General features: G+C 42.8%; 1 protein-coding gene across 2 annotated transcripts in view; it reads left to right on the top strand.

The window, feature by feature from the left end:
• The window catches only part of LOC138664135 (oocyte zinc finger protein XlCOF8.4-like), an 85,250-nt gene extending 59,998 nt beyond the window's left edge, over nt 1–25,252 (top strand). For both annotated transcript variants that reach the window (XM_069750575.1, XM_069750574.1), the window contains exon 7: nt 16,434–25,252. In XM_069750575.1, the coding sequence (XP_069606676.1) occupies nt 16,434–17,269 (836 nt within the window). In that variant the 3' untranslated portion in view covers nt 17,270–25,252. The remainder of the gene's footprint in view (nt 1–16,433) is intronic.
• The last annotated feature ends 2,239 nt before the right edge of the window (nt 25,253–27,491 follow it).

Below are 27,491 nucleotides of genomic sequence, written 5' to 3'. Positions count from 1 at the left end.
GACTGAGGGGCGATCTAATAACCATGTATAAGTATATAAGGGGACAATACAAATATCTCGCTGAGGATCTGTTTATACCAAGGAAGGTGACGGGCACAAGGGGGCATTCTTTGCGTCTGGAGGAGAGAAGGTTTTTCCACCAACATAGAAGAGGATTCTTTACTGTTAGGGCAGTGAGAATCTGGAATTGCTTGCCTGAGGAGGTGGTGATGGCGAACTCAGTCGAGGGGTTCAAGAGAGGCCTGGATGTCTTCCTGGAGCAGAACAATATTGTATCATACAATTAGGTTCTGTAGAAGGACGTAGATCTGGGGATTTATTATGATGGAATATAGGCTGAACTGGATGGACAAATGTCTTTTTTCGGCCTTACTAACTATGTTACTATGTTACTATGTTACATTGTACTGTAAACTCATGGGAAACTGCTGCAGATCCGCAGCGGTCAAATCCGCTGTGGATCCGCAGCCAAATCCGCAAAGTGTGAATATAGCCTTAACCATAAACTATACCATTCACCTAGTTCAAACCATAATGACTTGGTAACCTCAAATGAGATATGTGTGAAAGTAAACAATGTGCTACCAGCTCAATAAACAGGGACCTAACAACTATAACTTCCCTCTGCTGTTTCTACAATTGCAGTTGGGACTTTTTTCATGATCTTATATAATCTTAATTCAGGACTGCACTTTATACATGAATCCAACTTTTGCATTCAAAAAAGTCACTATTTTTTTCAGACATAAAAATGTTTTCTCTTTAAATAATTTGATCAAATTGCCCTTTTTTCCAAAAATGTTTTATGGTTTTACATATGTTGTACATTGGTGATGTACGCTCAGTGTGGATCACAAGGATCAGTGTTAGGACTAATTATTTTAATCTCGTTATTAATGATGGGATTGAGAGTAAAGTGTCAATCTTTGCTGACGACACCAAACTATGTAGGATATTAAAATCTGATCTTGACATTAAAATATTGCAAATTGATCTGGGTAAGATGACTGAATGGGTAAACACTTGCCAAATGAGATTTAATATAGATAAATGTAGAGTAATGCACCTAAAACAGAATAATCCTATTGCTGCGTATACATTAAATGGGAGTGTACTCGAGACTACAGAACAGGAGAAGGACTTGGGTATTCTCGTTACAAGTAAGCTGAGCAGTAATACTCAATGTCAATCAGCAGCCGCAAAAGCAAACAAGATTTTAGAGTGTTTAAAAACAGAGATAAAATCCTGTGATCCCAATGTATTATTACTCTTCTGTAAATCACTCTTAAAACTACAGCTTGAATATGGGATCCAGTTTTTGGGCTCCACATTTTAAAAAGGATATTCAGAAGTTACATTCAGTTCATAGGCGGCAACAATATTATTACATGAGATGGAAGGCCTCTCTTATTATGAGAGGTTGGAAAAGTTGGGCATTTTTAGCTTAGAAAAAGTTGCATCAGGACACCTCATTTACAGTGGGGAAAAAAGTATTTAGTCAGCCACCAATTGTGCAAGTTCTCCCACTTAAAAGGATGAGAGAGGCCTGTAATTGACATCATAGGTAGACCACAACTATGAGAATCAAAATGAGAAAACAAATCCATAAAATCACCTTGTCTGATTTGACAATATTTATTTTCAAATTATGGTGGAAAATAAGTTTTTGGTCACCTAAAAACATGCAAGATTTCTTTCTCTCACAGACCTGTAACTTCTTTAACCCCTTTACCCCCAAGGGTGGTTTGCACATTAATGACCGGGCCAATTTTTACAATTCTGACCACTGTCCCTTTATGAGGTTATAACTCTGGAACGCTTCAACGGATCCCAGTGAATCTGACATTGTTTTCTCGTGACATATTGTACTTCATGACAATGGTAAAAATTATTTGATAGTACCTGCGTTTATTTGTGAAAAAAACGGAAATTTGGCGAAAATTATGAAAATTTCGCAATTTTCCAACTTTGAATTTTTATGCAATTAAATCACAGAGATATGTCACACAAAATACTTAATAAGTAACATTTCCCACATGTCTACTTTACATCAGCACAATTTTGGAACCAAAATTTTTTTTTGTTAGGGAGTTATAAGGGTGAAAAGTTGACCAGGAATTTCTCATTTCTACAACACCATTTTTTTTTTAGGGACCACATCTCATTTGAAGTCATTTTGAGGGGTCTATATGATAGAAAATACCCAAGTGTGACAACATTCTAAAAACTACACCCCTCAAGGTGCTCAAAACCACATTCAAGAAGTTTATTAACCCTTCTGGTGCTTCACAGGAATTTTTTGAATGTTTAAATAAAAATTAACATTTAACTTTTTTTCACAAAAAATTTAATTCAGCTCCAATTTGTTTTATTTTACCAAGGGTAACAGGAGAAAATGGACCCCAAACATTGTTGTACAATTTGTCCTGAGTACGCCAATACCCCACATGTGGGGGTAAACCACTGTTTGGGCGCATGGCACAGCTCGGAAGCGAAGGAGCGCCATTTGACTTTTCAATGCAAAATTGACTGGAATTGAGATGGGACGCCATGTTTCGTTTGGAGAGCCCCTGATGTGCCTAAACATTGAAACCCCCCACAAGTGACACCATTTTGGAAAGTAGACCCCCTAAGGAACTTATCTAGAGGTGTGGTGAGCTCTTTGACCCACCAAGTGCTTCACAGAAGTTTATAATGTAGAACCGTAAAAATAAAAAATCATATTTTTTCATAAAAATTATCTTTTCGCCCCCAATTTTTTATTTTTCCAAGGGTAAGAGAAGAAATTGGACCCCAAAAGTTGTTGTACAATTTGTCCTGAGTACGATGATACCCCATATGTGGGGGTAAACCACTGTTTGGGCGGATGGGAGAGCTCGGAAGGGAAGGAGCGCCGTTTGACTTTTCAATGCAAAATTGACAGGAATTGAGATGGGACGCCATGTTGCGTTTGGAGAGCCACTGATGTGCCTAAACATTGAAACCCCCCACATGTGACACCATTTTGGAAAGTAGACCCCCTAAGGAACTTATCTAGAGGTGTGGTGAGCACTTTGACCCACCCAGTGCTTCACAGAAGTTTATAATGCAGAACCGTAAAAATAAAAAATCATATTTTTTCACAAAAATTATCTTTTCGCCCCCAATTTTTTATTTTTCCAAGGGTAAGAGAAGAAATTGGACCCCAAAAGTTGTTGTACATTTTGTCCTGAGTACGCTGATACCCCATATGTGGGGGTAAACCACTGTTTGGGCGGATGGGAGAGCTCGGAAAGGAAGGAGCGCCGTTTGACTTTTCAATGCAAAATTGACAGGAATTGAGATGAGACGCCATGTTGCGTTTGCAGAGCCCCTAATGTACCTAAACAGTAGAAACCCCCCACAAGTGACACCATTTTGGAAAGTAGACCCCCTAAGGAACTTATCTAAATGTGTGGTGAGCGCTTTGACCCACCAAGGGCTTCACAGAAGTTTATAATGGAGAGCCATAAAAATAAAACAAAAATTTTTTCCCACAAAAATTATTTTTTAGCCCCCAGTTTTGTATTTTCCCGAGGGTAGCAGGAGAAATTGGACCCCAAAATTTGTTGTCCAATTTGTCCTGAGTGCGCTGATACCCCATATGTGGGGGGGAACCACTGTTTGGGCGCATGGGAGGGCTCGGAAGGGAAGGAGCTCCATTTGGAATGCAGACTTAGATGGAATGGTCTGCAGGTGTCACATTGCATTTGCAGAGCCCCTAATGTACCTAAACAGTAGAAACCCCCCACAAGTGACCCCATATTGGAAACTAGACCCCCCAGGGAACTTATCTAGATGTGTTGTGAGAACTTTGAACCCCCAAGTGTTTCACTACAGTTTATAACGCAGAGCCGTAAAAATAAAAAATCCTTTTTTTTCCCACAAAAATTATTTTTTAGCCCCCAGTTTTGTATTTTCCCAAGGGTAACAGGAGATATTGGACCCCAACAGTTGTTGTCCTATTTGTCCTGAGTACGCTGATACCCCATATGTTGGGGTAAACCCCTGTTTGGGCACACGGGCGAGCTCGGAAGGGAAGAAGCACTGTTTTACTTTTTCAACGCAGAATTGGCTGGAATTGAGATCGGACGCCATGTCGCTTTTGGAGAGCCCCTGATGTGCCTAAACAGTGGAAACCCCCCAATTATAACTGAAACCCTAATCCAAACACTCCCCTAACCCTAATTCCAACGGTAACCCTAACCACACCTCTAACCCTGACACACACCTAACCCTAATCCCAACCCTATTCCCAACTGTAAATGTAATCTAAACCCTAACTGTAACTTTAGCCCCAACCCAAACTGTAGCCCTAGCCCTAACCCTAGCCCTAACCCTAGCCCTAACCCTAGCCCTAGCCCTAATGGGAAAATGGAAATAAATACATTTTTTTAATTTTCCCCTAACTAAGGGAGTGATGAAGGGGGGTTTGATTTACTTTTATAGTGGGTTTTTTAGCGGATTTTTATGATTGGCAGCCGTCACACACTGAAAGACGCTTTTTATTGCAAAAAAATATTTTTTGCGTTACCACATTTTAAGAGCTATAATTTTTCCATATTTTGGTCCACAGAGTCATGTGAGGTCTTGTTTTTTGCGGGACGAGTTGACGTTTTTATTGGTAACATTTTTGGGCACGTGACATTTTTTGTTCGCTTTTTATTCCGATTTTTGTGAGACAGAATGACCAAAAACCAGCTATTCATGAATTTCTTTTGGGGGAGGCGTTTATACCGTTCCGCGTTTGGTAAAATTCATAAAGCAGTTTTATTCTTCAGGTCAGTACGATTACAGCGACACTTCATTTATATCATTTTTTTATGTTTTGGCGCTTTTATACGATAAAAACTATTTTATAGAAAAAATAATTATTTTGGCATCGCTTTATTCTCAGGACTATAACATTTTTATTTTTTTGCTGATGATGCTGTATGGCGGCTCGTTTTTTGCGGGACAAGATGACGCTTTCAGCGGTATCATGGTTATTTATATCTGTCCTTTTGATCGCGTGTTATTCCACTTTTTGTTCGGCGGTATGATAATAAAGCGTCGTTTTTTGCCTCGTTTTTTTTTTTTTTTTCTTACGGTGTTTACTGAAGGGGTTAACTAGTGGGCCAGTTTTATAGGTCGGGCCGTTACGGACGAGGCGATACTAAATACATGTACTTTTATTGTTTTTTTGTATTTATTTAGATAAAGAAATGTATTTATGGGAATAATATTTTTTTTTTTTTTCATTATTTAGGAATATTTTTTTTAAGTTTTTTTTACACATTTCGAAAAAATTTTTTTAACTTTTTTACTTTTTCCCAGGGGGGGACATCACAGATCGATGATCTGACAGTTTGCACAGCACTCTGTCAGATCACCGATCTGATAGGAGTGCAGGCTGCTTCACAGTGCCTGCTCTGAGCAGGCTCTGTGAAGCCACCTCCCTCCCTGCAGGACCCGGATCCGCGGCCATCTTGGATCCGGGCCTGGAGCAGGGAGGGAGGGAGGTAAGACCCTCGCAGCAACGCGATGTGATCGCGTTGCTGCGGGGGGCTCAGGGAAGCCCGCAGGGAGCCCCCTCCCTGCGCGATGCTTCCCTGCACCGCCGGCACATCGCGATCATCTTTGATCGCGGTGTGCCAGGGGTTAATGTGCCGGGGGCGGTCCGTGACCGCTCCTGGCACATAGTGCCGGATGTCAGCTGCAATAGGCAGCTGGCGATCGTCCGCGCTCCCCCCGTGAGCTCCGCCGATCGCGCTGGACGTACTATCCCATCCGTGGTCATGGGGGCCCACCCCACCTCGACAGGATAGTACGTCCAATGTCAGAAAGGGGTTAAGAGGCTCCTCTGTCCTCCACTCATTACCTGTAGTAATGGCACTTTCTGCAGGGAGGAAGGTAGGAGACCCCCGGAGCAACGCGATCACATCGCGTTGCTGCGGGGGTCTCAGGGAAGCTTCCCTATACCGCCGGCACATCGCGATCATCTTTGATCGCGGTGTGCCAGGGGTTAATGTGCCGGGGGCGGTCCGTGACCGCTCCTGGCACATAGTGCCGGATGTCAGCTGCGATAAACAGATGACACCCGGCCGCGATCGGCGGCGCTCCCCCCGTGAGCGCCGCCGATCGCGCTGGACGTACTATCCCGTCCGTGGTCATGGGAGCCCACCCCACCTCGACGGGATAGTACGTCCCATGTCAGAAAGGGGTTAAGCCAGTACATGTCCGGGCCTGTCTGAAGTTTGCTAGAGAGCATTTGGCTTATCCAGAAGAGTGTTGTGAGAATGTCATATGGTCTGATAAAACCAAAGTATAACTGTTTTGTAGAAACAAAACTCTTCGTGTTTAGAGGAGACAGAATGGATGGGGGTGGCAACATCATGCTTTGGGACTGTTTCTCTGCAAAGGGACCAGGACGTCTGATCCGTGTACATGAAAGAATGAATGGGGCCATGTATCGTGAGATTTTGAGTGCAAACCTCCTTCCATCAGCATGGTGATTGAAGATGAAATGTGGATGGGTCTTTCAGCATGATAACGATCCCAAGCACACCGCCAGGGCAACGAAGGAGTGGCTTATTTAGAAGCATATGAAGGTCCTGGAGTGGCCTAGCCAGGTCTCTAGATCTCAACCCTATAGAAAACCTTTGGAGGGAGTTGAAAGTCTGTGTTGCCAAGCGACAGGCCCCAAACATCACTGCTCTAGAGGAGATCTGCATGGAGGAATGGGCCAACATACCACCAACAGTTTGTGCCAACCTTGTGAAGACTTACAGAAAATGTTTGACCTCTATCATTGCCAACAAAGGATATATAACAAAATATTGAGATGAACTTTTGTTAATGACTAAATACTTATTTTTCAACATAATTTGCTAATTGAATCTTGCCAAATCAGACAAGGGGATTTTCTGGATTTGTTTTCTCATTTTGACATAGTTGTGGACTACCTATGATGTCAATTACAGGCCTCTCTCATCTTTTTAAGTGGGAGAACTTGCACAATTAGTGGCTGACTAAATACTTTTTCCCCCTACTGTATATGTATAAATACATGTGTGGTCAATACAAAGGACTGGTGCATGACTTATTCCTTCCAAGGACCTTACAAAGCAACAAAGGACACTCATTACGGGTAGAGGAACGTTAATTTCAGCAGCTAAACAGGAAAGGGTTCTTTACAGTTACAGCAGCCAGTGGAATGTGGAAAATTCGACCGCAAGAGCTAGTAATGGCAGACACTATAACAATTCTTCAGATCCTCCAGTGCTCCTATATTTGTACACTTGTGATGGAAGACAAGGTTTCCATCGGCTTTCATCACAGGAAAAAGTAGTATAAACGACATGTTCTCCTTTATTGTATCCACTGCTTCGACTTGTCACTCTCCACAAGGACAAACGTTAACCCTTAGACCCCTAACCTAAATGGTCAAATGTATTAGTAGGAGTCAAAAGAAACAGAAATAAAAATGATAAATGGAAAAGAATCCTCTGAAAGTTACGTTTTAAAAAATCAAAGTTTTTTTTTAAATATGTACTTCAAATATCCAATCAATTAAAAGGTACTGCAAAGAGGAAAACGCCAGTGATGTAAAAAATATGTACTTCCAATGGTTAACAGCTCAATCAAGTTCTCAGAATTCTACAGAAAAAAATCTTAAAAATATTTCTAGGAAATGTCTGTTGACAAGTTAATGTCACAATTCGTATGAACAGATATATGGGATCAGTCAGTGAACAGACACAAAGATCCAGCTATGGAACTGGCCTGACCTCATATGGGACAAACCAGGTGAGTGGTGACAGGTTTCCTGTAACTCTTTCACCCCTGAGCCTGTTTTCACCTTCCTTTTCAGGCCAAATTTTACAATTCTGACCACTGTCACATTATGAGGTAATAACTCTGGAATGCTTCAATGGATACCACTGATTCTAAGATGTTTTTTGTGACACATTGTACTTCATGTTAGTGGTAAAACTTTCTTCAATATGACAAGTGTTTATTTGTGAAAAAATCCTAAACTTGGCAAAAATGTAGAAAATGTATCAATTTTCAAACTTTTAATTTTAATGTCCCTAAATCAGAGAGATATGTCACACAAAATACTTAATAAACAACATTTACCATGTGTCTACTTTACATCAACACAAGTTTTGAAACATAATTTTTTTGTTAGGAAGTTATAAGGGTTAAAATTTGACAAGCAACTTCTCATTTTTACAACAACATTTACAAAAACATTTTTTAGAGACCATATCACATTTGAAGTGACATTGAGGGGTCAATATGACAGAAAATACCCAAACATGACACCATTCTAAAAAGGTGCTTAAAACCACATTCTAGACGTTTATTAACCCTTCAAGTGCTTCACAGAAAAATGAACAGTTAACTTTTTTTTATAAAATTTAACTTTTGCTCCAAATTTTGGATTCTCACAAAGGTACAGGAGTAATTACACCATAATATGCCGATTACAAATATTTGGAGCAAAACTTTTGGGCATGCAGCAGGGCTCAGAAGGGAAGCAGCGGCATTTGACTTTTTGAATGCAAAATTTTCTGGACCCATTAGCGGATGCCATGTTGAGTTTGAAGAGCCCCAGAGGTCCCTAAACAGTGGAAACCCCCCACAAGTCACCCTATTTTGGAAATTAGACCCATCAAGGAACTTATGCACATGTGCGGTGAGCACCTTGAACCCCCAGGTACTTTACAAAAGTTTATAAAGTTGAGCCACGAAAATTAAAAATAAAAATTTTTCCCACAAAAATGTTAATTTAGCTCCAAATGTTTTGTTTTCACATTAGTAACAGGAGAAAATTGACCCCAAAATGTGTTGTGAAATTTCTCTTGAGTATGCAGTTACCCCATATTTGCATATTTGGGGAAAAACTACTGTTTGGGTACACGGCAGGGCTCAGAAAGGAAGGAGTGATGTTTTGGAACTTAGATTTTGATGGAATGGTCAGCAGGTGTCATGTCTTGTTTGGAGAGCCCATGATATGCCTAAACAGTGGAAATATAATTTTTTCCCACAAAAATGTTGTTTTAACCCAATTTTTTTTCATAGGATAGCATGAGAAAATGGACCCAAAAATTTGTTGTGCAATTTCTCCTGAGAACAGCAATACCCCATATTTGGGGGAACACTACTTTTGAGGCACAGTCCGAAGCTCAGAAGGGAAGAAGCACCAAAATGGAGTTCAGATTTTGCTGGACTGGTTTGAGGGTGCAATGTCACATTGGTAGAGCCCCTGAGGTGCCTGAACAGCAGAACCATCCATAAGTGACCCCATTTTACAAATTACACCTCTCAGTGAATTCATCTAGGGGTTCAGTGTTCATATTGACACCAAAGGTGTGTCACAGGATGTCATATCATTGGGCAAGGAAGAAAAAATAGTTACCACAAAGATTTTGTGTTAGCCCCAGATTTTACTTTTCACACCAGGAAATGAGTAAAAATTACACCAAAAATTGTCCCACAATTGAATGTAGAAGTGCTTAGCCACACGGTCGTGAGACAGAGAGACAGAGTGCTACTTGCTTTCTGGAGTGCAGATTTTCCTAAAATATTTTACGGTCTCCATATACAGAGCCCCTAAATGCTAGAGGAGCAGAATCCCCCCGCCCATAAAGTGACCCCATTTTGGAAATTTTACCCCTTTGGGAATTTATATACATGTGTAGTGACGATTTTGACTCCATGGGTGTTTTCTGGGAAACAAGCAATAGAGGATGTTGCTGAGTGAAAATTGCAAACTGCCATTGTAGTGCCCAGTATATTGTAGCGCCCAGTACATTGTGCCCAGCTCATGCTTCTGGAGACATTCACCTGTAAATTAGGTACACTATGGGACTCAGAAGGCAGGGGGCATTTGGATTTGGGGGTGCAGAATTTTCTGAATTTCTTTTGGGTTGCAAGGAGCCATGCTGCTTTTCCAGAGCCTTTGAACTACCAGTAACATGGAAGACCTCTATATTTCCATTAACAGATGACAGAACTGAGTGGGGACTTGCTTTTTTTGTGGATTGAGTTGAAGCTTTTATTGGGAACATTTTACATAACGTTTGGGATCATATTTTTCTGGCGCTCTATGCTGGGCACTTGCATGGGTGTTTCCACCTAAATTTCCGTATAACGTGATTCAGATGAAACCCACAAGGGAGCCATTCACTATAATGAGGTAGCAGAGTCTGGCTTCTGTTCATCGGTGTCCTTCTGTTCACAAGTACACAAAACTGAAGTTGACCCCACATTTATGCACGCCTAAATAGATGGACAACGCCGGATCACATGTCAGACAGCATCCACAGTGCTTCCATCTGCCTTATCATGAGGATTCTTCCGCCAGAGGTTCCATCTGAATCATGTAATTCAGAGAATTACACGGAAACCCCGGTGTAAGCGCTCAGCACAGGTGCAGGATAAATGTGAGCCGAGCTTCACTGCGATTGTTGGGAGGCAGAATGAAAGAATAAACAGCAGGTGATGAATTGTTTTTATGTATTTTTTACGCCGTTCCTCGTGCGGCATAAGTGATTAGACAACTTTATTCTTCGGGTGGGTGTGATTACAGCGATACCAGATATGTATTTTTTTTATGTTTCGCTGCTGTCATACACTAAAAGATGCTTTTTATTGCACATCCCCGTAATAAGATATGTAAAATTTATAGCTATTTCGACTAAGTCATGTGAGGGCTTCTTTTTTGCAGCACGAGTTGAAGTTTTAACCCCTTTCTGCCATTAGACGTACTATTCCATCCATGTGGGGTGGGCTTTACTTCCCAAGGACGGAATAGTACGTCATAGGCGATCGGCCGCGCTCACAGGGGGAGCGCGGCCGATCGCGGCCGGGTGTCAGCTGCTTATCGCAGCTGACATCCAGCACTATGTGCCAGGAGCGGTCACGGACCGCCCCCGGCACATTAACCCCCGGCACACTCATGTTTGATCGCGATGTGCCGGCGGTGCAGGGAAGCTTCCCTGAGACCCCCGCAGTAACGCGATGTGATCGCGTTGCTCCGGGGGTCTCCTACCTTCCTCCCTGGAGAAAGTCCCGGATCCAAGATGGCCACGGATCCGGGTCCTGCAGGGAGGTAGGTGGCTTACCAAGTGCCTGCGCAGAGCAGGCACTTGGTAACGCTGCACTGCTCTCAGACAGATCGGTTATCTGTCAGAGTGCTGTGCAAACTGGCAGATCACCGATCTGTGATGTCCCCCCTGGGACAAAGTAAAAAAGTTAAAAAAATTTTTTTACAAGTGTGTAAAAAAAAAAAAAAAAAAATCCTAAATAATGAAAAAATATATATATATATTATTCCCATAAATACATTTCTTTATCTAAATAAAAAAAAACAAACAATAAAAGTACACATATTTAGTATCGCCGCGTCCGTAACGACCCGACCTATAAAACTGTCCCACTAGTTAACCCCTTCAGTAAACACCGTAAGAAAAAAAAAAAAAACGAAACAAAAAACAATGCTTTATTATCATACCGCCGAACAAAAAGTGGAATAACACGCGATCAAAAAGACAGATATAAATAACCATGGTACCGCTGAAAGCGTCATCTTGTCCCGCAAAAAATGAGCCGCCATACAGCATCATCAGCAAAAAAATAAAAAAGTTATAGTCCTCAGAATAAAGCGATGCAAAAATAATTATTTTTTCTATAAAATAGTTTTTATCGTATAAAAGCGCCAAAACATAAAAAAAATGATATAAATGAGGTGTCGCTGTAATCGTACTGACCCGAAGAATAAAACTGCTTTATCAATTTTACCAAACGCGGAACGGTATAAACGCCTCCCCCAAAAGAAATTCATGAATAGCTGGTTTTTGGTAATTCTGCCTCACAAAAATCGGAATAAAAAGCGATCAAAAAATGTCACGTGCCCGAAAATGTTACCAATAAAAACGTCAACTCGTCCCGCAAAAAACAAGACCTCACATGATTCTGTGGACTCAAATATGGAAAAATTATAGCTCTCAAAATGTGGTAACGCAAAAAATATTTTTTGCAATAAAAAGCGTCTTTCAGTGTGTGACGGCTGCCAATCATAAAAATCCGCTAAAAAACCCACTATAAAAGTAAATCAAACCCCCCTTCATCACCCCCTTAGTTAGGGAAAAATAAAAAAAATTAAAAAAATGTATTTATTTCCATTTTCCCATTAGAGTTAGGGCTAGGGTTAGGGCTAGGGTTCGGGTTAGGGCTAGGGTTAAGGCTATAGTTAGGATTAAGGCTACAGTTAGGGTTGGGGCTAAAGTTAGGGTTAGGGTTTGGATTACATTTGCGGTTGGGAATAGGGTTGGGATTAGGGTTAGGGGTGTGTCTGGGTTAGAGGTGTGGTTAGGGTTACCGTTGGAATTAGGGTTAGGGGTGTGTTTGGATTAGGGTTTCAGTTATAATTGGGGGGTTTCCACTGTTTAGACACATCAGGGGCTCTCCAAACGCGACATGGCGTCCGATCTCAATTCCAGCCAATTCTGCGTTGAAAAAGTAAAACAGTGCTCCTTCCCTTCCGAGCTCTCCCGTGTGTCCAAACAGGAGTTTACCCCAACATATGGAGTATCAGCGTACTCAGGACAAATTGGACAACAACTTTTGGGGTCCAATTTCTCCTGTTACCCTTGGGAAAATACAAAACTGGGGGCTAAAAAATAATTTTTGTGGGAAAAAAAAAGATTTTTTATTTTCACGGCTCTGCGTTATAAACTGTAGTGAAACACTTGGGGGCTCAAAGTTCTCACAACACATCTAGATAAGTTCGTGGGGGGGTCTAGTTTCCAATATGGGGTCACTTGTGGGGGGTTTCTACTGTTTAGGTACATTAGGGGCTCTGCAAACGCAATGTGACGCCTGCAGACCATTCCATCTAAGTCTGCATTCCAAATGGCGCTCCTTCCCTTCCGAGCCCTCCCATGCGCCCAAAGGTTGGATCCCCCCACATATGGGGCATCAGCGCACTCAGGACAAATTGGACAACAACTTTTGGGGTCCAATTTCTCCTGTTACCCTCGAGAAAATACAAAACTGGGGGCTAAAAAATAATTTTGGGGGGAATTTTTTTTTTTTATTTTCACGGCTCTGCGTTAGAAACTGTAGTGGAACACTTGGGGGCTCAAAGTTCTCACAACACATCTAGATAAGTTCGTGGGGGGGTCGAGTTTCCAATATGGGGTCACTTGTGGGGGGTTTCTACTGTTTAGGTACATTAGGGGCTCTGCAAACGCAATGTGACGCCTGCAGACCATTCCATCTAAGTCTGTATTCCAAATGGCGCTCCTTCCCTTCCGAGCCCTCCCATGCGCCCAAACGGTGGTCCCCCCCACACACATATCGGGTATCAGCGCACTCAGGACAAATTGTACAACAACTTTTGGGGTCCAATTTCTCCTGTTACCCTTGGGAAAATACAAAACTGGGGACTAAAAAATAATTTTTGTGGGAAAAAATTTTTGTTTTATTTTTACGGCTCTGCATTATAAACTTCTTGGTGGGTCAAAGTGCTCACCACACATCTAGATAAGTTCCTTAGGGGGTCTACTTTCCAAAATGGTGTCACTTGTGGGGGGTTTCAATGTTTAGGCACATCAGTGGCTCTTCAAACGCAACATGGCGTCCCATCTCAATTCCTGTCAATTTTGCATTGAAAGATCAAACGGCGCTCCTTCCCTTCCGAGCTCTCCCATGCGCCCAAACAGTGGTTTACCCCCACATATGGGGTATCAGAGTACTCAGGACAAATTGTGCAACAACTTTTTGGTTCCAATTTCTTCTCTTACCATTGGGAAAATAAAAAATTGGGGGCGAAAAGATAATTTTTGTGAAACAAAATGATTTTTTATTTTTACGGTTCTGCATTATAAACTTCTGTAAAGCACTTGGTGGGTCAAAGTGCTCACCACACCTCTAGATAAGTTCCTTAGGGGGTCTACTTTCCAAAATGGTGTCACTTGTGGGGGGTTTCAATGTTTAGGCACATCAGTGGCTCTCCAAACGCAACATGGCGTCCCATCTCAATTCCAGTCAATTTTGCATTAAAAAGTCAAATGGCGCTCCTTCGCTTCCAAGCTCTGTCGTGCGCCCAAACAGTGGTTTACCTCCACTTATGGGGTATTGGCGTACTCAGGACAAATTGTACAACAAGGTTTGGGGTCCATTTTCTCCTGTAACCCTTGGTAAAATAAAACAAATTGGAGCTGAAGTAAATTTTTTGTGAAAAAAAGTTAAATGTTAATTTTTATTTAAACATTCCAAAAATTCCTGTGAAACACCTGAAGGGTTAATAAACTTCCTGAATGTGGTTTTGAGAACCTTGAGGGGTGCAGTTTTTAGAATGGTGTCACACTTGGGTATTTTCTATCATATAGACTCCTCAAAATGACTTCAAGTGAGATGTGGTCCCTAAAATAAAATGGTGTTGTAAAAATGAGAAATTGCTGGTCAACTTTTAACCCTTATGACTCCCTAACGAAAGAAAAATTTTTGTTCCAAAATTGTGCTGATGTAAAGTAGACATGTGGGAAATGTTACTTATTAAGTATTTTGTGTGACATATCTCTGTGATTTAATTGCATAAAAATTCAAAGTTGGAAAATTGCGAAATTTTCAAAATTTTCGCCATATTTCTGTTTTTTTCACAAATAAACGCAGGTAATATCAAAGAAATTTTACCACTATCATGAAGTACAATATGTCACGAGAAAACAATGTCAGAATCACCGGGATCCGTTGAAGCGTTCCAAAGTTATAACCTCATAAAGGGACAGTGTTCAGAATTGTAAAAATTGGCCCAGTCCATAACATGCAAACCACCCTTGGGGGTAAAGGGGTAATTTTCACCATTTTTGGGCACAGGACATTTTTTGATCGCTTTCTATTCCGATTTTTGAGAGGCAGAACGAACAATGACTGCAACTCAGGTATTGTTTTTTTTTATGCCGTTCCACGTGTGGCAAAATTGATAAGGCAGCTTTAGTCAGTACGATTACAGAGATACCACTTCTTTTTTTTTTAAATGTATTGGCGCTTTTACACAATAAAATCTATTTTATCGAAAAAAAAATTAGTTTTGCATCACTTTATTCTACCCAGATACTTTTTAATTTTGTATGCCTGCTTGTGTTTTGCAGGACAAGAAGACTTTTTCAGAGATACCATTTTTATTTACACTCGTCTTTTTTATCGTGCTTTATTCCACTTTTTGTTTGGTGGTATGATGATAAAACATAGTTTTTTGCCTCATGTTTTTTTTTACAGTGTTTACTGAAGGGTGGGGTCATTCCGGACTCAGTGATACCCAATATGTGCACTTTATTATTGTTTTTGTTTTTACATAAATAAATGTGTTTATTGGATTAATATTTTTTAATTTTCTTTGTTCCCATTGTTCTTTCTTTTGTGTATTTTCTTTATATTTTTTACAATTTTTAATAGCTTTTCTTACTTGTTTACATTGTCCCACAATGGAACATCAACTTTTCCTGCCCTGATCACTGATCTAGTACTCTGTAGTGCTTTTGCATTGCAGGGCATTAGATTTGTGCATAGCAGGCAGGGATGAGTTGTGTCAGCTCCTGCTCTGAGCAGGAGCTTACAGGCCACCGTCCCTGGGTGACCCCGGGGCCAACTTTCGGCCCAGGGATTCCATGGAGACCATTGGCACCACGCGATCGCAATCAGGTGTGCTGATGGGAGCAAAGAGGGAGCTCCATCCCTATGAGATGCCCACCCAACAATGTCACTGTCGCTATTGAAAGTGGCATCAGTGGGGTTAAACGCCCGTGATTGGTGTTAGCAATGATCGTGGGTATTGCTGCAGGGTGTCAGCTACCATATAGAGCTGACACCCAAAAAATTGATTGCGATGGCACTCAGCATGAGCCTGCGTGATCGTGAAGCAGTATGTGCATGGCGGTTTGCAGAATGCAGCTCCCTTAGCGCTGTACATATACAGCTCATGTCGGGAAGAGGTTAATACATTGATACATACAAATTTAAAGGGCATACAGTAAGTTGCATGCCAAATTGTGACATTAGCTACATAGAAATATATTTTTTTTTACATAGAAAGATTTTTTACTGTAGATTTCTGAAACCTTGATTGAGCTGTTAACCATCGGAAGTATATATTTTGTGATATCACTTGAGTTTTTCTCTTTGCAGTACCTTTTAATTGATTTTGTGTTTGGAGTATGTATTTAATAAAGTTTGATTTTTTTGATACCTAATTTTCAGAGGAGTCTTTTCCATTTATCATTTTTTCCTGTCTTAGTCTGTAGTTAAATTACATTGTAACTTGTATGGAAATTTTATAAACTAAAAAATAATATAAATAAGAATTCAACATATAAATGCAAAGCAGTGTTGCAGAAAAATAAAATAATTTTTATTCTTGGCAGATGACTGCACCAGGAGCTCAGAGGGACACCTGATACTTTCAGATTTTGCAGCTGATAATAATGGTTTCAAACCAGATTTGTGCCAAGATAATGCCATTATCCCAGATACACCTGAAGTTCTTCACTGTAAAGATCTGTCATCTGATCCTTTTCATCAGTTCCTACCTTCTGCTTCATCAAAGACCACTGTTAAAAACAAAATTCACAGAAGATCTGTTGAATATGAAATAGCTCACATTGGGGAGAACCCATTTTCATACTCAGAATATGGGGAAAATTACAGTATTAAATCAAGACCTGTTACTCATCAGAGAAGTCAAACAGGAGAGAAGACATTTTCCTGTTCTGATTGTGGGAAATTTTTTAAACAAAAATCACTTTTAGTCGTGCATCAGAGAATTCACACAGGGGAGAAGCCATATTCATGTTCCGAATGTAACAAATGTTTTACAGGGAAATCAAATCTTGTTACACATCAGAGAACTCATACAGGGGAGAAGCCATTTTCATGTTCAGTATGTGGGAAATGTTTTACCAAGAAATCAGATGTTGTTAGACATCTAAGATGTCACACAGGGGAGAAGCCATTTTCATGTTCAGAATGTGGGAGATGTTTCACAGAAAAAGCAAATCTTGTTGCACATCAGAGAATCCACAAAGGGGAGAAACCATTCTCTTGTTCAGCATGTGGTAAATGTTTTATCACGAAAACAAATCTTGTTAGACATCAGAGAAGTCACACAGGGGAGAAGCCATTTTCATGTTCAGAATGTGGGAAATGTTTTACAGAGAAATCAAGTCTTGTTAAACATCTAAGAACACACTCATGGAACTAGCCATTTTTTGTATCATTTTATTGACTTGAACAGAAAAATATAAGTTATAAGTTATATATAACAATTTGGAACACTATATCTATTAGAAATGTACACAATTACCAGTGACCAGCAGTTATTGAAATGCAATTCGTATCAAAATAATGCAATTATATATGAACCATGTATGTTTAATATTTAGCATTTATACAGTATATACTATATAACTGCAATTTAAAAGGATTATCTAGTAAAGTTCCTTTCTGTCTGATTTGACATCGGCCATGGATGTCCCCACATGCACTTTGCATTTTCCCCACAATGAGATGCTCCAACAGTGGATTTCCCATAATGCCAACAACACAGTTGTGCACAGATGCACATACTGAATGGAAGAGCAAAGAGCTATGTCTGCTTTTGCCGACACCGATACTGTTGAAATTCAAAAGAAGAAAAAATAAAGCTTGCAAATCTTTAGTATTAAATTAATATACTGTGCCGAAAATAAGTATTTGATACACTGCCGATTTTGCAAGTTTTCCTACCTACAAAAAATGGAGAGGTCTGTCATTTTTACCATAGCTACACATCAACTGTAAGAAACAAGCACATTGTATAATTTTTATATAATTAATCTGCATTGTTTTGCATGAAATTGGGATTTGATCTAGAAAAACATAGCTTAATATTTGGTTCCGAAACATTTGTTTGTAGTTACAGAAGTCAGACGTTTCCTGTAGTTCTTGACCATGTTTGCACACACTGCAGCAGGGATTTTAGCCCCCTTCTCCATACAGACTTTCTCTTTCAGGTTTCAGGGCTGTCGCTGGGCAATATTGAGTTTCAGCTCCCTCCAAAGATTTTCTATTGGGTTCAGTCTGGAGACTGGCGAGACCACTCCAGGACCTTGAAATGTTTCTTAAAGAGACACTCTTTAGCTGCTCTGGCTGTGTGTTTCAGGTCATTGCCATGCTGGGAGACCCATCCATGACCTATCTTCAATGCTCTTACTGATTGATACATGACCCCATCCATCCTCTCTTCAATACGGTGCAGTCATCCTGTCCCCTTTGCAGAAAAGCACCCCCAAAAATATGATGTTTCTTCCACCATGCTTTACAGTTGGGATGTTCTTGTGGTTGTACTCATCCTTCTCCCTTCAAATGTGGCAAGTCGAGTTGATACCAAAAGTTATTATTATTATATAGACCACATGACTGTAACGGGGTCTACTGTGCTGTAGTACCTCTTTCAGCACCCCCCGTGTTTCAGGAGGTCCACTCTGCTTTTGCTGGATTCTGAATGAAGGACGCTGGCTGGAATTCCTTGATTACGTGAGAGCATATAAAAGCTGACTGCTACTCCACGTATTTCCAGTCTAAAAGAACCCACTTTATTCACAGCACACAGAATATATAACACAGATACACAGGGCAGGCCAATAGAAAAAGCAGGCCAGACACACATTACAATAGCCGCAGGGGGCCAGAGCCTGCTGATATTTACTGTGGGAATTACAAAGGTGGGGGAGGACAGAAGGGGGATATTGTGTCCTCTCTGCCCAGGTGCGCAGTCTGTGGACTGATGCATTTCACATGGAACCTATTATACATAATATATACTGCATAACATATTCTTGGTGCTGGGGGTTTTGTAACACGGCTCCCCTTTTCAGCGACGCGATTGGCATACACAGTCTGATCCTTAACGGATCGGTTTGGGGATGACCGAAGTTTATGGGGTTGGTACAAGTTCCGTTTGTTGACTTAGCCCATCAGCATTACCGTTTTGTTTGCCGGGTCTGTAGTGGATGCTGAAGTCCAGAGGTTGTAGGGCTAAACTCCACCGCAGTAATCTGGCGTTGTCTCCGGAGACCCGATTAAGCCAGACTAGGGGATTATGGTCCGTTAGGAGGGAAAACTGTCGTCCATACAAATATGGTTGTAACTTTTTGAGTGCCCATACTATTGCCAGGCACTCCTTCTCGATGGTCACATAGCTCACTTCACGGGGCGGTAGTTTCCGACTCAGGTAAGCTACCGGGTGTTCTTGGCCGTCCGGCCCGACTTGGCTTAGTACTGCCCCCAATCCAAACATAGAAGAATCTGTGTGAACAAGGAAACATTTAGTTGGATCAGGTGCGGCCAATACAGGGGTATTGGTGAGGGCGTCCTTTAGCTGGCGGAAGGCTTCCTCACACTCTGGGGTCCAGGTTGCGTGGCGGGGTTGGTTCTTACGGGTCAGATCAGTGAGGGGCTTGGCCACGCTGCTGTAATTGGGAACGAATTTCCTGTAATACCCCGCTGTCCCTAGAAACTCCATGACCTGGGTTTTAGTGCGTGGGGTGGGCAATTTGGCTATGGCCTCAATCTTGGCTGGTTCTGGTCTCTGTTTCCCACTTGCCACCCAATGCCCTAAATACTGAACCTCTGCTTTGCCCACGTGACACTTGTTTGGGTTCAGGGTGATTCCGGCCTTGTGGATCCTGTCTAATACTGTCTCTAGGTGATTTAGATGCTCTTCCCATGTCGCGCTGTAGATGGTGATGTCATCCAGGTAGGCACACGCATAGTCCTGGAGACCATCCAGAAGCCGGTCAGCCAGCCTCTGGAAGGTCGCCGGGGCAGTCTTCATCCCGAATGGCATAACTTGAAACTGGAATAAGCCAAACGGGGTGACAAATGCCGACTTTGGAATAGCATCAGGACTAAGGGGAATCTGCCAGTAGCCTTTGCATAGATCGATGGTGGTCAAATACTTTGCCCCTGCCAGCCGGTCTAACAAGTCATCCACATGCGGCATGGGATACGCATCCGTCACTGTTTTCTCATTGAGCTTACGATAGTCTACACAAAACCGTGTAGTCCCATCCTTCTTGGGTACTAACACTACGGGGGATGCCCAGGGACTATCTGACTCTTCAATGACCCCTAAACGCAACATCTCTTGTATCTCTTGTCGCATCCTTTCTCGTACAGACTCAGGAATGCAGAAGGGGAGTTGTCGCAGGGGGGTCTGATCCTGGGTCTCAACCTTGTGTTGTGCCAGGTGAGTGTACCCGGGTTTCCCCGAAAACATCCTCTGTCGCTGCCTCAACAACTCCTCCGCCTGCTGTCTCCCGGGGACCTAAGTCTTCACCCCAGTGTACCTGGTCCCATGTTTTAGACTGAGTCCTCTCCCCTAAGACATCAGGCAAGGGAAGTCCAGCTAAATCCTCTGCTTCAGGTGCACAGATGGCCACTACCTCTTCAGGGCACTCCCGATAGGGCTTCAGCATATTCACGTGGAACATGCGGATAACCCTGGGGTCGTCACAATCGGCGACATTATAGGTGGTGTCGGCTATTTTCCCCACTACCTGGTAGGGCCCCTGCCATGCAGCTTGGAACTTGTTCTGCCTAGTGGGCTCTAACACCAGGACCTTCTGCCCTATTTCCAAGGTGCGCTCTCTGGCGCTCCGATCGTACCATACGCGCTGGTGCCGCTGGGCCACCTGCATGTTCCCACTTACAGCCTGGGTCAGCTCCTGTAGGCGGTCCCAGAATTCCAGCACATAGGGTACAATAGGTACCCCTTCTATGATGCCCTCCACTTCCCAGTGTTCTAGCACTAAGTCTAGGGGTCCCCTTACCCGTCTCCCGTATACCAGTTCAAATGGGGAGAACCCCGTGGATTCTTGGGGCACCTCTCGATAGGCAAACAGGAGGTGAGGCAAGAATTTCTCCCAGTCCCTGTAGGACCTGGTAAAAGTCCCAATGAGTTGTTTTAACGTCCCGTTAAAGCGTTCACACAACCCATTGGTTTGCGGGTGGTACGGGGCCCTTCTAATGGACTTTACGCCGCACAGCTTCCACAGTTGGTTGGTCACTTCTGCTGTAAACTGGGTACCCTGGTCTGAGATAATCTCCCAGGGAAATCCAACCCATGAGAAAACCTGGAGCAGGGCAGCCGCCACTGTCTCTGCCAGTATGTTAGGTAACGCAACCGCCTCTGGATACCGTGTGGCATAATCTACCACTGTCAATATATACCTTTTCCCTGACGGACTGGGTTTGGCTAACGGCCCTATCAGATCGACCGCTACTCGGCTAAATGGTTCCTCCACAATGGGGAGGGGGTGTAATTTGGCCTTGCATCGATCTCCCCTCTTGCCAATGCGCTAGCAAAAGTCACAGGTCTGGCAGTATTGACGAACATCATAGGTTACCCCCGGCCAAAAGAAGTTTTGTGTCAGACGATGCCTGGTGCGACTGACGCCGAAGTGCCCGGCCAAGGGTATGTCATGAGAGATTCGCAGTAACTCCTGCCTGTACTTCTTGGGAACTACCAGCTGTCGTTTTATAGTGGGGCTCGTCCCTGTGTGGTGCTGCTCTGTGATCCGGTAGAGGAGTCCCTGCTTCCATATAAACTGTTCCCCTTCCAGTACCCCTCTCCCCTCCTGTGCCTTCCCACGATATCCCTCCAATGAAGGATCCTCAAGTAAGTCCCTCTTAAATTCATCTGGTGGCCCAAGAAATGTGTCTGGCTATGGGAATACGTGTAGGGCTGGGATGTCTTACCTGGGCCTCCTCTGAGTGTGATTCCGACTCCGCAGCTCGAGCTTGTCTCCGGGTGGTCACAGGATATGTCTCAGCCAGAGGGGCAACTGAGAAGGCAGACAACATGGGCCCCAAGTCATTTCCCAGCAAGACGTCTGCAGGCAAATCCTCCATCAAGCCGACCTCAACAAGGCCATCCCCAACTCCCCAGTTCAGGTGAATCCTGGCAGTGGGCAGTCGATGTATGGCTCCCCCTGCTACACGGACTGCCACTGTCCGGTCCATCTTCTCCTGGTCCCGGACGAGATGAGGCTTCACAAGGGTCAAAGTTGGTCCGGAATCTCTTAGTCCCTGCATGCGTTTCCCATTAACCCACACGACCTGTTGATGCTGTTGTCAATTATCTGCCCGGGCTGCCTGCACGGGGTCTACTTCATGCAGCACTTCCATGTCTTGCACCCCTTGGTTAGTTGTAGCCCCCAATGCCGGGTCAGCTTCGCCTTGGTAGCAGTGTACAGCGGCCCGGCGGAAGGTAGCTGTTCCCGCCTTTGGCCACTGGGTATGCTGAGTCCGGTTGGGACATTGTCTTTGCAAGTGGCCCTGGTGACGGCAGGTGTGGCATCGCACCCCAGGGGAATTGTGGTAGGCCGGGTTTCTAGCTGGTCCCCCTACAATCTTCGGTGGTTTGGGGCCCTCCAGGTCCATGGACGGACCCCTAGTGACCATCTTTGATCCAGACAACTGAGGCCTCCTGGCGTCATGTTCATCGGCCAGACGAGCGGCTTCCTCAAGAGTCATTGGCCGCCTGTCCCGAAGCCATTCCTGTGTCTCGGGGTTTAGTCCATTAAAGAATCGTTCTAACAAGAAGAGCTGGAGGACGTCCTCCTTAGTGGTTGCTTGGCTCCCTTGTACCCACTGTAGCAGTGATCGCCGTAATTTACAGGCCCATTCAGCGTGAGTATCGGTTACTCGTTTTATAAGTCCGCGGAACTTTTGGCGGTATGCCTCTGGTGTCAGCGCATACCGGGCCAAGATCACTTCTTTGATCCGCTCATAGTCCATACAGTCCTCATCAGGTACCGTACGATAGGCGTCCGCTGCCCGGCCTGTCAGCTTGCTGGCCAGAATCTGAACCCGTTCCTCCGGCTTCACTTAATGAAGGGCACACTGCCGCTCAAAGTCCTGCAGAAAGCCATCAATGTCTTCCACTGCCTCCCCCAACTGTCGGAAGGCATTATACTGGATCTTTTTGTGGCTTACTGTTGAAGGTACCTGGGCGGAGGCCAGAGCTCCCCTTGCTCGCTGACTGTCCTCTCTCCGCTCTGCCATCTCCATCTTGGCCAGCTCCACTTTGGTCCGCTCTGCCATCTCCATCTTGGTTAGCTCTATCCTGGTCCGCTCGGCCATCTCTTCCTTCAGATCAGTACGCACATCAGCCATCACCTCTCGTATGATCTCTACTGCAAGGTTTGGGCCATAGAACGCCAGTCTGTTCTTTACCTCCCTCTGGAATTCAGTCTCCTCCACGTTCACATTGGGGGGCGCTGCACTGTCGTGTTCCATGATGGCTGCTATCAAATCCGCTTTTGTTTTGTTGCTGGCGATTAACCCTCGGGCTTCCACCAGATCTTTTAATGTAGTCCTCTTTAACTTCTGGTAGTTGTCTTCCATTCATTCCTTTCCTCCTGTAGAAGGGGTATCACATCCCGCTGTCTGCCACCAGTGTAACGGGGTCTACTGTGCTGTAGTACCTCTTTCAGCACCCCCGTGTTTCAGGAGGTCCACTCTGCTTTTGCTGGATTCTGAATGAAGGACGCTGGCTGGAATTCCTTGATTACGTGAGAGCATATAAAAGCTGACTGCTACTCCACGTATTTCCAGTCTAAAAGAACCCACGTTATTCACAGCACACAGAATATATAACACAGATACACAGGGCAGGCCAATAGAAAAAGCAGGCCAGACATACATTACAATAGCCGCAGGGGGCCGGAGCCTGCTGATATTTACTGTGGGAATTACAAAGGTGGGGGAGGACAGAAGGGGGATATCGTGTCCTCTCTGCCCAGGGGCGCAGCCTGTGGACTGATGCATTTCACATGGAACCTATTATACATAATATATACTGCATGACATATTCTTGGTGCTGGGGTTTCTGTAACAATGACCTTTTCCCATGTCACCTCTGGATCATCCAGATGGTCAGTGGTGAATTTCAAACAGGCCTGGGACATGTGCTTGTGTGAGCAGAGGGTCCTTGCATGCCCTGCAGGATTTTAATCAATTAGTGCATAGTGTGTTACTAACTGTTATGTTGGAGATTTGTCCCTGCTCTCATGCTCTCATAATTGCCCACGTCCTCCCTTGCAGTTCTGTGCTGATTCCTTACCTTTCTCAGAATCATCCTTACCCCATGAGAGAAGATCTTGTATGGAGCCCCAGACCGAGGATGATTGATAGTTATCTTGTGTTTCTTCCATTATCTAATAATTGTGCCAACAGTTGTTGCCTTCTCACCAAGCTGCTTGCCTATTGTCTTGTAGCCCATCCAAGCCCTGTGCAGGTCTACAAGTTTGTCCCTGGTGTCTTTAGGCAGCTCTTTGGTCTTGACCATGGTGGAGAGGTTGGAATGTGGTTGAGTGTGTGGACAGGTGTATTTTATACAGGTAGCAAGTTCAAACAGGTGCAATTATTACAGAGTGTAGAGTAGGAGGGCTGCTTAAAGAAAAATTAACAGGGCTGTGAGAGCCAGAATTCTTGCTGTTTGGCAGGTGATCAAATACTTATTTCATGCAATAAAATGCAAATTAATTATTTAAAAATCATACAAATTTTCTGTTTTGTTAGATTCTGTCCTACAGTTGAACAGTTGAAGTGTACCTATGATTAAAATTACAGACCTTTCCATTCCTTGTGGTGAGAAAACATTCAAAATTGGCAGTGTATCCAATACTTATTTTCCCCACTGTACAAGTGCATAAATATTCTATGTGGCCGATATACAAACATACATACACAATGCTCCAGCACACTGCGAATAATGAAAATATGAAATCCGTTAAAAACGTAAGGCACTTAGTGTTTTTTGATGAGAGAGCGCAAAAGACATCCAAACACGTCAAGATGTACCCAAATATGGATGGACCCTATCGTTAAATGTCCTACCTCTCCATATGCCAAACCAGGACTTATTTCGGTAAATCTTAGGGTGCTTGACTGTTGAAATTCAGACAACAGACAGGGCCGTTCAATACCATACCATCTCACAGCCTCCATAGTGGCTACATGGTCTGCCACAGTTGGTTGAGTCCAGGTGAGAATCAAATAGCTGTCTCGATAACTGTCCTGTTGAAGTACAGTAGAGTCTTCCCATGAGCCATATCAGGCAATCTCGTAGAGAAAGGCGTTGGACAACCCCTTTCAAATTTGTTATCAATCATTATTAAACATGAACTTTTAAAACTTGGGTTTGGATCTTTATTCTTTAAATGTTAAGATATTGCCTTAGAATCTAATGAGTTGAGCAGGAGCTGGAATTTGCATAGAAACAGTGAAAGTAGAATTACATAGTATATTGTATCATTCAAAAGTGATAATTTAGAATGTAAATCTGTTTTTTCTTAGGTCAGCAGCACAACATGTCGGGAAATTTTTTACCCTGGGAGCTGAAAAGAGGCTGAAATTTTAATTGACACAGCATTATATAATGTGCACCAAACTTACCCCTTATCCCAGAAAATGTTACCAAATTGTTGAAATGTATCCCTACAAATTGCTTTCTTCTAAAACAGTGACTACACTATTATTCATCCCAGAAGATGAAGCTCATTCATCCCTTTTTCAGACATTTAGCTAAGGTGTTTTAAGTGCTGGAAATAATGACCACAATTTTTTTTTTCTCCATTCTAGTTTTACTAGAAATGTTTACAATGTACTGTACCAGTCAAAAGTTTGGAAACACATGTTCATACACTGTGTTCTTGTTTTTATTGGAATGTACACTACCGTTCAAAAGTTTAGGGTCACTTAGAAATTTCCTTATTTCCTTTGAAAGAAAAGCACAGTTTTTTTTCCAATGAAGCTAACATTAAATGATTCAAAAAATACAATCTTAATGTGGTTAATGACTATTCTAGCTGCAAATGTCTGGTTTGTAACACAATATCTTCATAGGTGTATAGAGGCCCATTTCCAACAACCATCACCCCAGTGTTCTTATGGTACTTTGTGTTTGATAACTGTGTAAGAAGGCTAATGCATGGTTAGAAAACCCTTGTGCAAGTATGTTAGCACAGCTAAAAACAGTTTGGCTGATTAGAGAACCTATAAACCTGACCTTCCTTTGAGCTAGCTGAGAATCTGGAGTATTACATTTGTTGGTTCCATTAAACTCTCAAAATGGCCAGAAAAAAAGAACTTTCATGTGAAACTCGACAGTCTATTCTTATTCTTAGAAATGAAGGCTATTTCCAAGAAACTGAAGGTTTCCTACAACGGTGTGTAGTACTCCCTTCAGAGGAGAGCACAAACAGGCTCTAACCAGAGTAGAAAGAGAAGTGGGAGGCCCCGTTGCACAACTGAGCAACAAGACAAGTACATTAGAGTCTGTAGTTTGAGAAATTGATGCCTCACAGGTCCTCAACTGGCTGCTTCATTAAATAGTACATGCAAAACGCCAGTGTCAACGTCTACAGTGAAGAGGCAATTCCGGGATGCTGGCCTTCAGGGCAGAGTGGCAAAGAAAAAGCCATATCTGAGACTGGCTAATAAAAGGAAAAGATTAATATGGGCAAAAGAAGACAGACATTGGACAGAGGAAGATTGGAAAAAAAGTGTTATGGACAGTCGAATCCAAGTTTAAGGTGTTTTGAGCAAACAGAAGAACTTTTGTGAGACGCAGAACTGAAAAGATCCTGGAAGAGTGACGCCATCTGTCAAGCATGGTGGAGGTAATGTGATGGTCTGGGGTTGCATTGGTGCTGGTAAAGTGGGAGATTTGTACAAGGTAAAAGGGATATTGAATAAGGAAGGCTATCACTCTGTTTTGCAACGCCATGCCATACCCTGTGGACAGTGCTTGATTGGAGCCAATTTCATCCTACAGCAGGACTGACTCAAAGCACACCTCCAAATTATGCAAGAACTATTTAGGAAAGAAGCAGGCAGCTGGTATTCTATCTGTAATGGAGTGGCCAGCGCAGTCACCAGATCTCAACCCCATTGAGCTGTTGTGGGAGCAGATTGACTGTATGGTACGCAAAAAGTGCCCATCAAGCCAAACCAACTTGTGGGAGGGGCTTCTGGAAGCATGGGGTGAAATTTCTCCAGATTACCTCAGCATATTAACTGCTAGAATGCCAAAGGTCTGAAATGCTGTAATTGCTGCAAAGGGAGCATTCTTTGACTAACGCAAAGTTTAAAGGAGAAAATTATTATTTCAAATAAAAAAAAATATTTCTAACCTTGTCAATGTCTGGAGTAGATTTTAAATTCATTTGGCAACTCATTTGATTAATAAAAGTAGGAGTTTTCATGGAAAACACTAAATTGTCTGGGTGACCCTAAACCTTTGAACAGTAGTGTACATACAGTATTGTAGATTCAGACTGAAGGCATCAATATCACGCAGCAATGCGTATGGAAATAAAGAGTAGAGTAAAAGGAGGTTCTTTGAGCAATCTAATGAAAGCGTTACACCCCTTTGA

Source organism: Ranitomeya imitator, chromosome 2 (assembly GCF_032444005.1).
Source record: "Ranitomeya imitator isolate aRanImi1 chromosome 2, aRanImi1.pri, whole genome shotgun sequence".
Lineage (NCBI taxonomy): Eukaryota > Metazoa > Chordata > Amphibia > Anura > Dendrobatidae > Ranitomeya > Ranitomeya imitator.
This window is presented reverse-complemented; position numbering and strand designations above follow the sequence as displayed.